General features: G+C 37.1%; 1 protein-coding gene across 4 annotated transcripts in view; it reads right to left on the bottom strand.

Annotated features, from left to right (window-relative positions):
• Tada2a (transcriptional adaptor 2A) overlaps positions 1 to 16,625 on the bottom strand; it is a 53,462-nt gene that overhangs the window by 5,153 nt on the left and 31,684 nt on the right. For all 4 annotated transcript variants that reach the window (XM_063249623.1, XM_003469587.5, XM_063249622.1 and 1 more), the window contains 6 exons: positions 10,965 to 11,028; positions 8,824 to 8,867; positions 5,248 to 5,358; positions 2,949 to 3,020; positions 1,779 to 1,911; positions 950 to 993 (listed from right to left, as the gene is read on the bottom strand). In XM_063249623.1, coding sequence (XP_063105693.1) covers positions 950 to 993; positions 1,779 to 1,911; positions 2,949 to 3,020; positions 5,248 to 5,358; positions 8,824 to 8,867; positions 10,965 to 11,028 — 468 coding nt within the window. The remainder of the gene's footprint in view (positions 1 to 949; positions 994 to 1,778; positions 1,912 to 2,948; positions 3,021 to 5,247; positions 5,359 to 8,823; positions 8,868 to 10,964; positions 11,029 to 16,625) is intronic.

Here is a 16,625-nt window from a genome sequence, read left to right as displayed (position 1 = left end):
ATCTCCTGCCAGACACATGTTAAAATTTGTGGTAAATGGGGCTGGGGATTTAGCTCAGCGGCATAAGCACCAGCCTTGCTAGCAGGTGGTCGTGAGTTCGATCCCTGGTATCGATAAAAATGAAAAAGACAAAAAAAAAAAAAATTTGTGGTAAATGGGGCTGGGGATTTAGCTCAGCAGCATAAGCACCTGCCTTGCAAGCAGGCAGTTGTGAGTTTGATCCCCGGTACCGATAAAAATGAAAAAGACAAAAAAAACAAAACAAAACAAATTTGTGGTAAATACAACCCCACTAAATTAACCAACAATGACTGACCATGAACACTGGTAAAACAAAGCAGCTACATTTTAAGGATCTTTTTTCCCTTTGCTGTAATCTCAGGGACATATAATCATCCCTATCTGGCTATGAAGATTCTGAAATTGTGCTAATGTTTATAAATTAGGCTAACACTTGATTACTATTACTCTGTTACTCTGCCTAAGCACCCTAACCCAACAGAGGGTAGGACTGTCAGGCCACTGTAACCTCTCTTTTTTTTTTTTTTAATTTTATTTAAGGAGAAAAAAAAGCAGAGAAAGGGTACAAGTTATACAGGTTTACAGAAAAAAAATAAACAGTAGGAAATCACTAGTTAATGGATTACATATTGTCATCTTAGAAATAATTGTTCAAGTCACAAAATTAAAGCTTGTAGAGTGGACATTCCAACAATGATACTGCAAACAGTTCTGTTCAATGATCCAATAAAACTCAGTGATATCATTTTCTATCTTATACACTTAAATATAGATGCAGTTATATAGTTTAGAGCACTTTCTTGTAACCTCTCCAATGCAGACTTCACAATCACGACTCGCATGTGCAAGGTCAAGCTCCAATCCCCATCATTACCAAAAAGCAAAACACTAACAACAAAAGACTTGCTCTAGCTTGAGAAACAGTTACCTGAATTTGAAGCCATTGGAATGGAAGGACTCAGTCCAGAATCACTGCAATGAATAAGAGGAATTTAATCCTAGATCATCAAAGAAGAGAGCTTCCAAACGCCCCTGTTGGACTAGGTACCATTTACTAGGAAGATCACTTTTAAGAGGTGTAATGAGATAGACTGGATAATGTTTTATAGGATACTTCACTGTACTAACCAAGAAATAAAATCTGTCCCGTGGGGTTTTGGAAAAAAATCTCTGCAATTTGCTAAGAGCTCTTTTTTTGGGTTTGATACAGGGTCTCCCTACATAATTCAGGCTGGTCTTGAACTTACTATGTAGCCCAGGTTGGCTATGTAGCCCAGTTATCTTCCTGCCTCAGCCTCCTGAGTGCTGGAATTATAGGCATGTACCATCATATCCAGCTAAAAGCTCTTAACGTGGAACATCACTGCCGCAATTCATAGGGAATGGGTAAGAATATAAATTTTTCAATGAAAATCATATCAGTAGATAAGAAAGGGGAGAGATGTGGGTGGGCAGCTAGAGGGAATAATTTTTTTTTGGTAGCGGGAACTGAATTCAGGACCCTGTGCATATCACACAGGCGCTAATGCCAGTGAGCTATATCCCCGGCCAGGAATACAATAATTTTTAAAAATAAAATCAAAGTAGGATTGTAAAAAGGTCAATTATATTTCTCAAAACTGAATACTGCCCTACTTCCAAGATGGACTGCTAAAATCTTTGTGAATTCTTCTAGCTCTACCATCTATGGAACCCACGAAAGTGTCCAAAAACACATCCTAGAAGGGTGCCTCCTTCCCCCTGGGCTATCTGCTCACATGTCAGCTTGCCGGCGGAGCCATTGCTGGCATGCACTGCTGTCCTGGATATACTGCAGAACTTCCGAGAGCATGGTGCGTTTAAGGCGTTCCTCCTCACGTGTCTTCTTTAGGTGATCATATGTCCTGGCACCTGGAGGTATAGAAAATACTATGATTATAGTCACAATGCAGCAGAAGTGACTGACCAGCAAACATTTTTGTCTTTTTTTGGTTTCCTCCATAAAGCTGCTTTCACAATTATTCTCCCAATCACTGAGAGTTCGAAGCCAGCCTGGGCTATGTAGCAAGTTCAAGGCTAGTTCAAATTACATAGCGAGGCCCTGTCTCAAAAGCAAAAACAAACAATTATTCTTTCAAGAACCAAGTAGATCTTCCTAAATCTAAAATGTTTCTTTGCCAAGCATGGGGGTGCATACCTGTAATCCCAGCACTCTGGAGGCTGAGGTAGGAAGATTGCTGAGTAACCTGAAATGTATAGTGAAACTCTGCCTCAAAAAGTCAAAAAAAGGAAAAAAAAGCAAGCAAGCAAGCAAACTGGGTGTTGTGGTAAATGCCTGTAATCGCAGCATTTGGGAGGCTGACGCAGGAAGACTGCCACAAATTCAAAGGCAATCTATGCTACATAGTGAACTTAAAGCCACTAAAAACTACAGTGAGTCTTGTCTTCAAAATAAAACAAAGCCGAAAAAAGGGCTGAAGATATAATTTAGTGGTAGAGCTCCTTGGCTTCAAGTCCCAAAATGAATAAATAATAAAATTTGACACTAAATGATGTATTTTTACTCTTTTTCTAAGAAATTTGTGAGGGAGAAATACCATGAAACTAAAAGAAAGTCGTATTTCCATTCTCAATAAATAACTAATATTTACCAGGGCCTCTAGCATGCTAGCCAAGTTCTCTACCACAGAGCCCCACACCCTAAGCTATCTATAGAGAAAAGCCATAGTGGAATCTTCAGTCTAAAGCAGTACCTCTTCTCTTCCATGTGTCATGACTTTTATTCTACTTCAGATTATCTGTGATGTATTTAGGAGAATAAATAAATGAAATCTTAATGGAAAGACTGAAAACTCACTCTGAAAAAATTCATAACATCTCAAGGATTCCCTCCATGTATTTCAATGATATCTACCCCCTGATACAGTATGTAGCTAAACAATACTTACTACAAAAATTGGTGATGCCTGCTGTCCTATATTCCTGAAGTCTCTTAATTTCCCTTCGAAGTTCAAATTCCACTGTTTTCTCAAAAAGAACAGAGGAGAAAAATTGAAAAAACAAAATCAGTATCAGTGAGTGCTTTCACTGTTGAGGGTTTTTTAGTAATCCTGTTTTACATAAAAGACTGGGCAATTTCACCTGGGGAATACTTTTTATTGGTAACCTCTTATTAGAAATTTTACCCAAGAAAAAGCCTACTACAGCTGCTTTCCAGCTGCTGTCTCCAGATGCAGCATCTGAAAAGCTTCCTAGAAAATTCAAGAGTAAACTGGCTGAATTCATTTGTCCACAAAATTAAGGAACATAGCTTTTTAAATAATCCAGATTTTTTGTTCTACCTACCGTCTGTTAAAATTTCTACTCACACTCATGACCAAATTCTTTTATGAAACCTGTCTCTGATATTACTTGATGTGGCTCTGATGCCAGAGAAGGACAAAAGTTCTGTGCTCAAGCCCCAGTTAGATTCTTTACAGCTTTTTTCCTATAGGGACAAAGGAGCATTGTGCTTTCCATAAACCAAAGATTTCTGCCTTCTCTGAAAGCATAGATCAGATTGCATTGCCTGGGTTATTATGTGATAGAACATTCAAATTTGGGTGCTTTTGAAACAGAAGACGAAGGAAAAGCCCAGACAACCCATGGGGCACAGTTCTTTGAAGTGACACATAAACCAGGAATGACACAAACTGGGACAGGAAGTAAAGGATCAGTCGCTCAGTACAAACCACACAGAGAATGCCAACCAAACAAGATGTTTGCTGAGGACAATCAGCCTGGCTCAGACACATGCCTATGGTGTTTAGTAAGAAAGATCTGCATGATGACAACAGGCTCAGCACCTGGTAAAGGACTGCTCCAAAACTAAAGTGAGAAGCTACATATACAGATTTCATAAGACAGTTAACAGAATAAGCTAGCCCTGACTGTTTTAAAGTCTAGATCTTAGGGCCTTACTGGTTTAAATTTAAAAAGTACTGGGAATTGAACCCAGGGTTTTCACACTGAGCTACGTCCCTAGCCCCTTTTTAGTCTTAATTTTGAGACAGGTCTCCCTAAATTTTTTTTTTTGTCTTTTTCGTTTTTTATCGGTACCGGGGATCAAACTCACGACTGCCTGCTTTCAAGGCAGGCGCTTATGCCGCTGAGCTAAATCCCCAGCCCCCTGGTCTCCCTAAATTACTAAGTTGCCCAGACTAGGTTTAAACTTTTGATCTTTCTGCCTCAGCCTTCCAGAGTTCTAGAATTAAGAGGCATGCAGCACCACATCTGGCTTAGTGACTTCAAACCTTTTTTTTTTTTTAGAAAAAACAAAATATACATAAGATGACTTCTCAGGAATACTACAAAGGCAAGAGAATGAAGTACTACATCTGTGAGTCATCTATCTGCATTGCTAAAACAAGTGTTAATAATAAAATATTTATGAATAAAATAGTATGACATCCAAAAAATTACATGATGTCTGAAGTTTGCTTCCTAATTCCCTTAAGGATAAGAACACAGAAGAGTGGGAGTAAAGATGAAACTAAACAGGCAATATGCTGATACCCACTAAGGCTGGTGATGGATATATGCTTGGGGGTTCACCGTTTTACCTCTAGGTTTGTATGTATTGGAAAACTCCTGTAATAAAAAGTTGGAAGAAAAATTACTGAACTACTGTTGATCTGGGGGAAAGTCATTTTTTTTAACCTTCTTTTTTCTACTTTCTCAATCCTGCATTTATCTCATGGCAATAAAAAAGGCCATTGACTTGGGAAGCTGAGACAAGAGGATTGTAATTTCAAGACCAGTCTGAGCAACTTATTGAGATCTTGTTTCAAAAAAATAAAAAGGACTGGAGATGTAGTTCCCTGTCACAGCACTTCCCTTGCATGAATAAGGCCCTATAATAAATCCCCATTACTGCAAAAATAAATCAAGACAGAAATATCCACTTATTTATTTCACATAATACATATCATTATCCCTTATTTATTTGTTTGTTTGCTGATTCACTTAGAGATATTGAAGATTGAGCCTGGGGCCTTCACGGGCCCTCTGAAAGTCCTCCTTTTAAATTTTTGTTGTTGTTGTTGTTTTGACAGAAGGTCTTGTATAGTTGCCTAGGCTGGATTTAAAACTACATTCTTCCTGCCTCAACCTACCAGAGTGCCAGAATTACAGACCTGCACCACCACCACCAGTTTTCCCCAATTATACACACATACATGTGATTAACAAGGTTCAAAAAACACCTACGTGCATGGCTTTCAATGAATTTGTCATGTTCCACTGGCCCCACAATCCTTGCAAATCGCCTCATTGTTTCATAGAGGTCTTGGACTTCCTTGGGATACCTCCTTTCCATTACTATAGAGAAAGCAAAACACAACCATATCATCAAAAATATAAGGAACCCTAAGTTTGCTATTTTTTTCTTTTCCTACAAGTGAAATGAAAGCTCATAATTCCTAAGCTCACATGATAATTTACCCATGTCGAGGCAAACAGGAAGTCAAAGAAAGCAAAACACTAATCATAACAACAGCATCATAGCAACTATGACACAGGGATGTTATTATCCCTGGACATCATCACCACTACTGACCTCCCTCTTCTTATCAAAGTCTTTTAGTCTATACACGGTTAGGCACTGCTGCAATAATGAAGACAAAGGCAGACCATACATCCTTTGAAATAATGTAGGCCACAGTTTCTAGTATTAATTTCCAGGGACAAACAAGGAAAAAGGAAGACTCCATCTAGAAGAGGTAGACTGGCCTGGAGAAAGCGTATGATCTCTCATATGCCTCACTTGAAATCTCCCTACCTAGACTTGGGCAGGTGAGGTACACATTTCTTCACTGCCCAAAGGGCTCATTTTGCTTTTCTCCAAATCAAATTAAGTAACTACAACTTAATTTACTTCTGACATTACATTTTGACAATTTCTATGCAAATGAATGGTCACACATGTAACATATACAGGACCAGCAACTTTAGGGATCACTATTGACCAAACTTCTACTCAAAAGAGCTATCTTTAACAAACGGAGAGTAAAACTGCCTGACAATAACTGGTAGGTTTATGGAGTCAGGAGCTCTTATTTTTTTTTTTTTTCCTGCACTTTGTATTTGAAGAGTCAGGAGCTCTTGAAACACTTCAAGTTTTATCTACTCTGGGAGTAAAAATTCAGATTTTCACTTGTGACAGTTATTTAAATTAAGTCCTGTTTTTTGGATGAATCTCTTTCCTACGTACAAATTCCAGGAGCTGAGTTGGTAAGTGATAAGCAGCCACAGACAGATTGATAATTTTCACCAGAAAAAAAAAAAAAAAACAGAACAACAGCAACAGCATACAAAAAAACTGTAACAGAGACAACACAGAATAATTTGGAGTAAAATTTTAAAAAGTGACCCCCCAAAAAACTCCAAAACCCTGCATACAATATTGTGAAGACACATGACATCACTCTTACATTCAATCTAATGACAAGTGTGAACCTCTGAAATCGTACTAACAGCTAACAATAACAAGGTCAAACCTACCTGACTACCAGTTAATATACAATTTATGCAAGAGTTCCTTGTTTTTGGTAAATAAAAGTCAAAACCTAACTGATCTATTATGGAAAGCCAAGGAATTCAAATAAAGGAATCCATCAGTAAGTCTATCAGAATGCAGCCAATTACTTTCTACAGAAAGAGTTTGAGAAATTTGATTCTGGATTATTTTTGTAAACCCAGAAGTCCTGATGAAGACAGTTAAATTGGCATATTGAAGGCCCATAAAATGATATGGCCATCTTTTGGAAAGCGAATTGGCAACATGCATCATGTTTGGTTTGGTTTTGGTTAGCAGTATTGGGGACTGAACTCAGTGCCTTCACACTGAGCTTTTTCCCTGGCCCCTTTTTTATTTTTGGAGACAGAGAATTTGAGATCTTCCTGCCTCAGTCACCCAGAATGCTGGGATTACAGACAGGTGTCACTACAAGGCGCATCAAGAATTTTTAATGATCATACTCTTTGACCTGTTAATTCCACTTCTAGGGCTCAATTTAAAAATAAAAATCCTACATATAGCTGACAGTGGTGATGCATGCCTGTAATCTCAACACTTGGAAGGCTGATGTAGGAGGGACAATTCAAGTTTCAGGCCAACCTGGGCTACACAAAGTTCAAAGCCAGCCTGAACTACATAATGAGTTTCAAAAAACAACTTAAAAAACCCCTTACATACAGACAACACTTTATTCACAAACAAGCTCATCACTATTTATATAATTTTTTAAAACTGAAAACAAGTCAAACATTTAAAAATCAAAATGGTTAAACTCAATTTATGTAACTATATGTGTTATATAACTATTAAAAGTAACATCCTTAAAACAGCTCAATAACTTAAAATATGTACAAAATAACGAAGGGCATAAAATATAACATACTCAAGAATCCTAACTATATTTTAAAAAAACTATATGTAAGCATTCATAGATTTCAAAGACACTTAACTCATTTCACTATCTGACCTGAACGCAGCAGTGCGTTCCACGTCAGAGATACTCTTAAACATCAATCAATTAAGATACATTCTGAGATAATCATTAAGGTTTTACAAAACAAGAGTATGACAATTACTATGAACAGTTCATTTGAATATTGCAATTATAAAATTGTTAATTCTTATTTGATGATTACACTCTACATTGTAAAAAAGAAAAAGTATAGGGGCTTTTTCTACCTAACGTAGGTATTTCCTTTATTTAAAATGGTAAAATCAGAGTTAGTAATTCATTTAAAAATTATATTTAGTGCCAGGTATAGGGGTGTATGCGGATAATCCCAGCACTTGATAGGCTGAGGCAGAAGGATCACCATAGTTTTGAGGCTAGTCTGAGATACCTATTGAGTTCAAGGACAACCTGAACTACAAGTGAGATCCTGTGTCAAAATAAATAAATAAATAAATAAATGTTCATTAACATATTTCTAAATTATTATCACCATTATACAATGTTATATATCTTTTGTGTTTGCCTCCTACCTAGGAAAATAATGTCATTACTTTGTATTGATCTTTATATAACAATGTTTTCATAACCTGAAGATCAGGCTGGAGATGTAGCTCAGCAGCAGAGTGCTTTTGTAGAGTACTAGAGGGCCTTGTTTTGATCCCCAGCACCACAATAAAACAAAACAAAAATAACCTGAAGATCAAGGTTACATTTAATACACAGTTTCAAAACATGATGTCATCTAGTAAATGATCCATTAGTGCTGTGATTACTACACTAATTAAAAAAATAAGATTTTTTTTGAGATAGAGTTTTACTATGTTGTCCAGGTCAACTTCAACTTTGTGGTAATTCTACTCACAAATGATAGACTGACAGGCCTGTGCCCTAGTATCTGGCTCATTGTTTTTGTTTTTAAGACAAGGTCTCTACATGCAGTCCAGGCAGACTGGCCCTGAACAGATGATCTTCCTGCCTCAGTACCATTGTCCCAGGATTACAGGTAAGCTACCCCATGCCTTGTGCAAATGTTACTGAGTATAAATTAGCAGTTCTTTCTACCACTATGGATTGCCTTAGAGACTTGGTTTTGGTTTTGGTTTTTGGTGCTGGTGACTGAATCCAGAGTGTCACTATATATGCTAACCATGTATTCTACCACTGAGCTACATTCTTATTCCTGCATCAGAATTTTTAAATCTCCCTAAATGATGCTACCACACAATTTGGGTTAAGAACCACTGGCATAAATGATTTAAAATTATTTAATAATACTGAAACAAATTGTGAAATTAAAAAACCAACTAACACTTACATTGAAATTTTCTAAGGTTGATTAATCCATGATCTCTTATAATTCTAAAATGAAAACCACAAAAATATGTGTTAGAATAAGTTGTAAACTTAAGGTTTGCTATATGTATCTTTTATCAGATACTAAGGTCCAATTAAGTCACCCCTTACAAACTTCTGCAATGTTAGAATCTTAAGCATCACACATTTTCCTCGCTCCTGGGGCACAGTAGATTCTCAATAATCAATTACCAATCACAAATACTGAAAACATGTATTTATCACTTATGATGAAACAGAAGGGAATCTAGGTCTATGTTATATATTGTCAGCTTGTGAAAATAATCAATAGACATCTAAGAAAAACCATAAAAGGGCACCATGATTGCACATTCAATACTTACAATTGTGCATTCAGACAACACCCTGAAGCTATTTGAAATATATATTATACATGTTTAATGGAAGAGCACCATAAAACATAAGATCTGGGGACAGGGATTTAGCTCAGCAGTGTAAGTGCCTGCCTGGCAAGCATGAGGTCGAGAGTTTGATCCCTGGCACCAAAAAAAAAAAAAAAAAAAAAAAGATCTAACACCACTTTTTTTTTTACTTTTGGTCTTTTTGAGACAAGGTCTTGCTATGCAGTTTAGGCTGGCCTTGAGCTCATTTTATAGCCTAGGCTGGTCTCGAAATTCCAGTGATCCTCCTGCCTCAGCCTCCTGAGTGCTAGGATTATAGATGTGTGTCACCATGCCAGCATAACACCGATTCTTAACAACTGAATTCTACAGTACTCTCTAGCTCTAATTATGTGTTTTAAGGAAACCATACAGGGTTGTGCTTGGAACCTTAGTCATTCTGCAAGTATTCATGACAAGCAATAAAGCTTCTCATGGGTACAGTGGGATAAACTTCATTAGCAATCATGGATGCTCACTCCAGACATGGAGGGTAAGCTTCACTTTAGCTCATACTGTGGTTCCTTAAGAGTGCCTCTCTACTCCCTGTTCTGACTGCTACCTTTGCATTTATACTTAGTAATACGATTAATATACAGGCTACACAGCCACATACCCTGCCCACTGGTACCCTTCATACCCCAATCTCAACTGTTAAACTTGGTAATCCAACAGGAGTCTAAGTACCCATTTTCTAATTTGAACACATGGGCGTGTAGTTTTGTTTTTCAGAGTATGGGATTAAATTTAGGGTCTCCTGCCAGCCAAGACCTGTCACTGAGCTACATCTCCAAACCTTTTCAGATCTCTTGCCAGGTGTAGTAGCACACACCTGTAATCTCAGGCAGGAGTTCAAGGCCAGCCTGGGCTACACAGTGAATTCAAGATCAGCTTGACCTACAAAGTGAGACTGTGTCTCAAAAAACCAAAACAAAACACGAAAACAAAAACAAAAAGATACAATCTCTTTTCAGACAAAAGATTTGTCATAAAAAATGAACAGTTAAAAGGAATAAGAAGCTAGGCATACAGGGTCAGGATTTAGCTCAGTGGCATAAATGCTTGCCTGGCAAATGCAAGGTCATGAGTTTGATCCCCAGTACCAAAAAAAAAGAAACAAAAAACCAAGCACGGTAGACCACACCTATAATCCCAGCGCTCTAGGAGGCTCATGCAGAGAGGTTATATGTTTAAGCACAGCCTAGGCACCTTTGCAATTTAGCAAAACTCTCTTGCAAAAATTTTAAAAGGCTGGAGAAGGATCTAGAGGAAACCCTGGATTCTATCTCTGCTACTGGGGAAAAAAAAAAGAGAGAGAGACAGCATTAAAAATTTAATGATGCCAGGGATATAGCTCAGCAGCATAAGTGCCTGCCTGGCAAGCGCAAAGTCCTGAGTTCGATCCCCAGTACCAAAAAAAAGAAAGAAAAATTAAATATTACTTTTAATTGTTCTTGTTCCTTTTCCCCAAAGATCTTAAAACAGCATACTCACATTGCTTATTATTCACCAGAATATCAACAAAGGACAAAGAAAAAAGTAAAAATAAAACAAATTTTTATCCCTAGTTGATGAGTGGAAAAACTGAGGTTCAAAAAGCCTTCATTTGTAAGGTTACAAGAGGAGCCACAAGTGGAGAGTTCTTAAGCACTACACGTGATCAGTGGTCCAAAAATAAAAGCCAGTACAATTTTCTACTTACTTTTTTCGTCTTTGTCTCTCCTTTAGCCTGGAATGATAGATATCTACCACAGCCATCTTCAGAGCTATAAATACATATGGATAAATAATAAAGATATAAAAATAATATAAATAAAGCCAAGACAAAAATATCTTTTACCCAAACTCTGAAGCTTATTCCACACTAATGTAGGAAACATGTCTACGAAAAGCATAAAAATATCCTAGCATACTGACTTCCTCTTAGTAAACTACAATGAAGTTGTTTTTCCTGATGTATTTATTATATGGCATTACTTTGTAGATTACAATACTATCTTTCTACTAAACACCTCTTTGGGACATATATTATATATACTAATACATACAGTGAATATCAGAAATTTAGTAATAGACGAATATGCTAGAAATTACATTTATTAGAGTGGTCATAAAAAATGTTGTTTGTTTGGTTTTTGTAGTACTGTGAACAGAACCTAGGGTCTCTTGCATGCTAGGTAAGCCCTCTATCCAACTCAACTCTACCACATGGTACCAAAGTGCTATTTTATAACACAATGTTATGGCAATTCCTCTACTTTTAATTCTTTAGTGGCTTTCCAACTTTTTAAAGAGTTCAAACTTTTACACATTATATAAAGCCTTTTAGTGTCTTTATACATCCTACTTTTCCGTCTTGTTTCATACCACTCATTCATAGACCCTACACTGTGCACACAGAACAATCAGTTCAAGATCACATAACCTCTAGATACAGATTGTGCATCTAGGCAGCTTGATTCCAGAGCAGTGATTACAAAAAACACTGAAACTATCCAACACACTCACTCCTGTTAGTGGGTTTACTTTCTCTGTGTTAGTCCTATCTCCTAAATCTGGCCTAAATGAAATGAAGTATATATTGAGGGGAGAAAAAAAATGAGAAGCAAAAACTTCCATAGGCTCTTTACAATCATTAGACTTTTCCCTCTTGAAGAAACTAACACCATGCTACATTAAACCATTCATTTCACCTATAGATTCTGAAAGTCGCTTAAGATTTAATGATTTCAGAAAATAAGGGAACTTCATTAATGACTTCTTGTCTTTGTAAGCTTTGTGTAAACTGACAGTTTGGAGTTTTTCCTTTGTTTTCATTACTGAATGTGCTCATAAAAGAAAGAGGCTCTAGGCTGCATAACAGCATGCCTTGCCACCTTGTCTCAAAATAAAAAAAGGCTAAGACTGTATGGGTTCCACGATACTTGGGACCCACCCCTCCACACACAGAAGGAATCATCTGTTTATTATATAAAAGCAAGTTGTTGAGCAATGTATGATCCTAAATGGTCACTTTAATAGTCCTGGAAAAATTATATATGAAGAAATTCTGTACACTCTATACTGACTCCTTAGTGTGTATCTTACTGCTACTTGCCCTTAGGTTATTCTTAGATTAAAAGGTTCAATACAAAAGTCTGACATCCGGGGCCATGAGAGGATATGCTATAGATAAATGTAACTTCAATCACTGAGAGATGTTCAAAAATACTTTATCCAGGCTATTTTCCTGGTGTCTCTGAATAAAAATAAACAAATAACCTAAATCTTGGCTGGATAATTTGGAGGTAAATGAATGAAATATTTTATAAAGTTTAAGTATTTAAAAATTTCACTACCATGGGTTCTGTTTGCGCCTAGTAAGTTCAAGGATTCAACACAGATTCATTTTTCCTCATAACTGACAACAAATGAAAAATAATTCAATGTTGTCAGATCAGATGCTTTAAAGATTAAAGGCAATGGTTTTCAATTTTTTTTTCTTGTTCAGTCTAGTTCTTAAACTATTTAGGAAGAGCGGGGCGCTGTGCTATGGATTGAATGCTGGTCCTTACATATGCTAGGTAAGCACTCTACAGCTCAGATACATTTCTATCCTCTTCAAAATCAGTTTTAATTGGCTAACTTTCTTTCTATAAATAAAATCATGGGGCTATTCCATAAAAGTCTTGCTACCACAGAATACCCCCTACTCTATCTGTTTATAAAACAGCTGTAGACTAGTTAAGTCATATTGGTGTGAAACACTTTACACACCTATATAGTAGAAGAGGTAAATAGGAAGAGGCAGGAAGGAAAGCATCTCTGATACACAGTACAACCAAATACAAATTTTATGGTGAATTTTTTTTCTTTCTTTTTTTTTTGGTATGGGGGCTCAAACTCACAACCTCACACTTGCCAGGCAAGCACTGTGCCTTTGAGCTATATCCCGTCTTTATGGTGGATTTTAATACTTCTGAGAAAAAAAGAATTGGGAAGTCAACAATTCGGTGCAGAAAGGGAAATAAATATAATAACAATAGTTTAAATACTTGGAGAACGTCTCATATTTTGGGCTTTTGATGTAATTTGTTTCATTTATCTAGCCAATAAATCCAATACAAATATGTTGGGCTGGGGAAACAGTTCTGTGGTACATCCCTTGCCTAGCCTACATTCACTGCCCAGTATTATTAAAAAAAAGTTTTGAAGATTTAGTGCAAATAACTACTAACTTTAATAAAAGATGTGTGTAATTTTTGTAACATACTAACTTTATCACATTGTTTCCTGAGATTTATGTGGGAATGACTTATTTAAAAATATAATTAACAGATCATATTATCAAAAACTTTTATAAATACATACTGCTGATAATTGGTTCTATTGCTTGATCATTTCAGTGGTTTAAATGTGTATGACTGACTCCAGGGAACAAAAGAAACACACAGACACAAAAGACGTGGAACTATTCCAGTGAAAATGCACATTTGAAACTACTGTATCATCTTTTCTTTATAACGCACACTCGGATAGCAGCAAATCCGTACAAGATCTTAACTACATGAATAAACCAGGAGAGACCACAGCACAGCAGGCAGAACAGAAAGGAGAAGGCAGACAATCCAAGAACAGTTCAGTCTACTAAAGCAACTGGAAGCTCCAGTACAAGTTGCCAAACACAGAACCAGAGATCATTAAACATGAACAAACCAAAACTAGCTCTAACCCATCCACTTATACAAAGCCTCTGAATTCTCAGCTTTGGGAGGGAAGAACAGCCTCTGTGAGATTATAGTGGGCACTGATAAAAGTTTCCAAACGGCTGGCCTTAAAATATTTCAAGAAGTGGGCAGAAGACAGAGGCAGCTCCTTCCCACTGCAATGTATTTCTAACATTGTTCAAAATAGCCGGCAACATGTTTCTGTTTTCTTGACAGAAGGCACTTATTGCTTGCTTGGCAAGAAAATCAACTCAGAGGCCTTAACTGCAGAGAGGCCAATCAAAATCAAAATCCTTCTGCAACTACACAAGCACAAACCTGTGGTCAGGTATTCCCCAGAAGCAAGCTTTTAAAGTCATTCCCAACCTAAGCTTTTGGCCAAGATGCACACAAAAAATTCTGAGAAGGGAAGATTATGTCGCCCAATGGTCAAAGTCAGCAATTAGGAAATCTTAAGCAAATTAGTTAACTTCTTTGCATATTTCCCTAAATGGAAAATGGAGCCAGGGACTTAGCACTGTGGCATAAGCACCTGCCTGACAAGCATACGGTTATGAGTTCAATCCCCAGTACCAAAAAAATAAAAAATATGGGGATATAGCTCAGCAGCACAGTGCCTGCCTGGCAAGCATGAGGTCATGAGTTCAATTTCCAGTACCAAAGGAAAACAAAACAAAAACAAGAATGTGGTGAAGTGACTGACCAAAGATAACAAATGAGAAATCTTGTCCCCTCACCCTCAAAAAAAAAAAAAAAAAAAAAAAAAAGAAAGAAAGAAAGAAAGAGAAGAAACATCAAAAATTCAAGGATGGAAAGACAAAGACAGTGAGTATTACACAGAATTAAGAATAGAGAAAATCTGGGAATGGATCTGTACTTGCCAGCTATCTAGTTTCAGTCAACTTACTTGATCTCTCTATGCTTCAGTTTCCTCATCTGTAGAATGGGAGTAACAACACTCAACTTTGAGGGTTTGTAATGATTGAAGGATCATACATAAATAAAGGGCTTAAAACAGTAAAAGCTATGTGAATTAGTTATTACTGATCATATTTAAGCCTAAAATATCTTACACATAAAACAACTAATTCACTACAAAAGGAAAAGCACTACCAAGTGCTGAATATGAAGAGACTAAACCGGAATTCACTACAAAAGGAAAAGCACTACCAAGTGCTGAATATGAAGAGACTAAACCGGACATCTGATCTACTAACTGCAAGGGTCTAAAGGCTGGGTATACAGGCCAAAGAAAAACAGTTTGAAAACTGGCAAGGAAACGTTGCTGAAATTAGCATTTTAAAAACAGAGGGAGTGTAAATGTTAATGTGTAATTCTGAGAAGTAACGAAAATACAGACTCAAGAAAAAAAATGTAACAAATACAGACTTGGCAAATAGGAGGAATTCATTAATATATCTTTTGCCTAGGTTACAGAACAACACTGACTAAAAGGAAGGTACATACAGAATTTTAGGACCCTAAGATATTCAAGTGAAAAAAAGTCTACAAATTTAAGGGAGATCTCACACATCAAAGGAGACAGGAAAACAGATGGCAGCAAAAGGAAATTACACTAAGCATCTGAGATCTCATAATATATCAGAAGACAGGAAAGCTCCAAGTTAGGAGTCTTCTACATCTCAATTTCCAAAGCAATAATTTCTGTTAAGTAAAAAAAAACCAGGCCATCTAATGACACCAGAAGTTCCTTTTTTAGCCTTCTTGGACACTGCTACACGTGCAATAACCTTTCTGGGCCCATTTTAACACCTTTCTTGTATGGCTGGAATACAATTAATTGTCCTTTTTCTGTATCCCATGTCCCTGTAATGAACCACATAAGTCAACTCTATTAGACAAATACGAAGAATCAAAGCAAAAGTCTTTGGGTAAGAACAGGGCTGGATGGCATCATCTAATATTCTAGATGGCTTCTAAATGTAAAAGTCAACCACTTTACTCCCTCCCAGTAGTTATAAGTGAGGGAATGTGAAAGGAATGCTAATGTTCAGTAATACTGAGTAAATGGCATACAGGAATGGCAGTAACACCAATCTCAATTGTGTACCATCTTTCATTGCAGACATTCAGGCTCTGACTAATCAGTATCATCCCTATTTACTGGCAGAAGACACAAAGAAATGGCAAACAAGATTTCGAGGACTTGCCTAAAGACTACACACTGACTCAGAAGTAAGCCTGAAGTTGAATCAGTACCTTGAGTTCCACTGAATTGGTAGCCCTCTTTCTGAGCCAGGCATACCTAAAAGTTCCTTTCCTTGAGTGTTGTTGGACTCCCAGTCCCCTTCATGGAGTATTCTGGAAGACACTGCTAATAAGTCACAGCATGGGTCATGCTGCCCAAGGAGCAAGAGCTCAGAGCCACAAATAAAGCCGCCTCTGTAACATCGCATCCCTTTGACCTCTAGTGCTGCCAAATCGCTTCAAATTTTTTTTTTTAAGACAGTGTCTCACTATGTAGTTCAGGCTTGCCTGGACTTACTATGAAACCAAGGCTGGCCTTGAATTCTAGGCAATCCTCAACCTCCCAAGTGCTAGGATTACAAGCGTGTGCCACCATACCTGGTTAAAATGTTGTTTTTAGAAGATATCGAGGGGGCTGGTAATTTAGCTCAGTGGCATAAAGGCCTGCC

This window comes from Cavia porcellus, unplaced genomic scaffold (genome assembly GCF_034190915.1).
Source record: "Cavia porcellus strain 051 isolate PalLab524CR breed Dunkin Hartley unplaced genomic scaffold, mCavPor4.1 scaffold_6, whole genome shotgun sequence".
In the NCBI taxonomy this organism is placed as follows: Eukaryota; Metazoa; Chordata; class Mammalia; order Rodentia; family Caviidae; genus Cavia; species Cavia porcellus.
The sequence above is the reverse complement of the archived record's forward strand: the minus strand, read 5'-3'. Positions and strand labels throughout refer to the sequence as shown.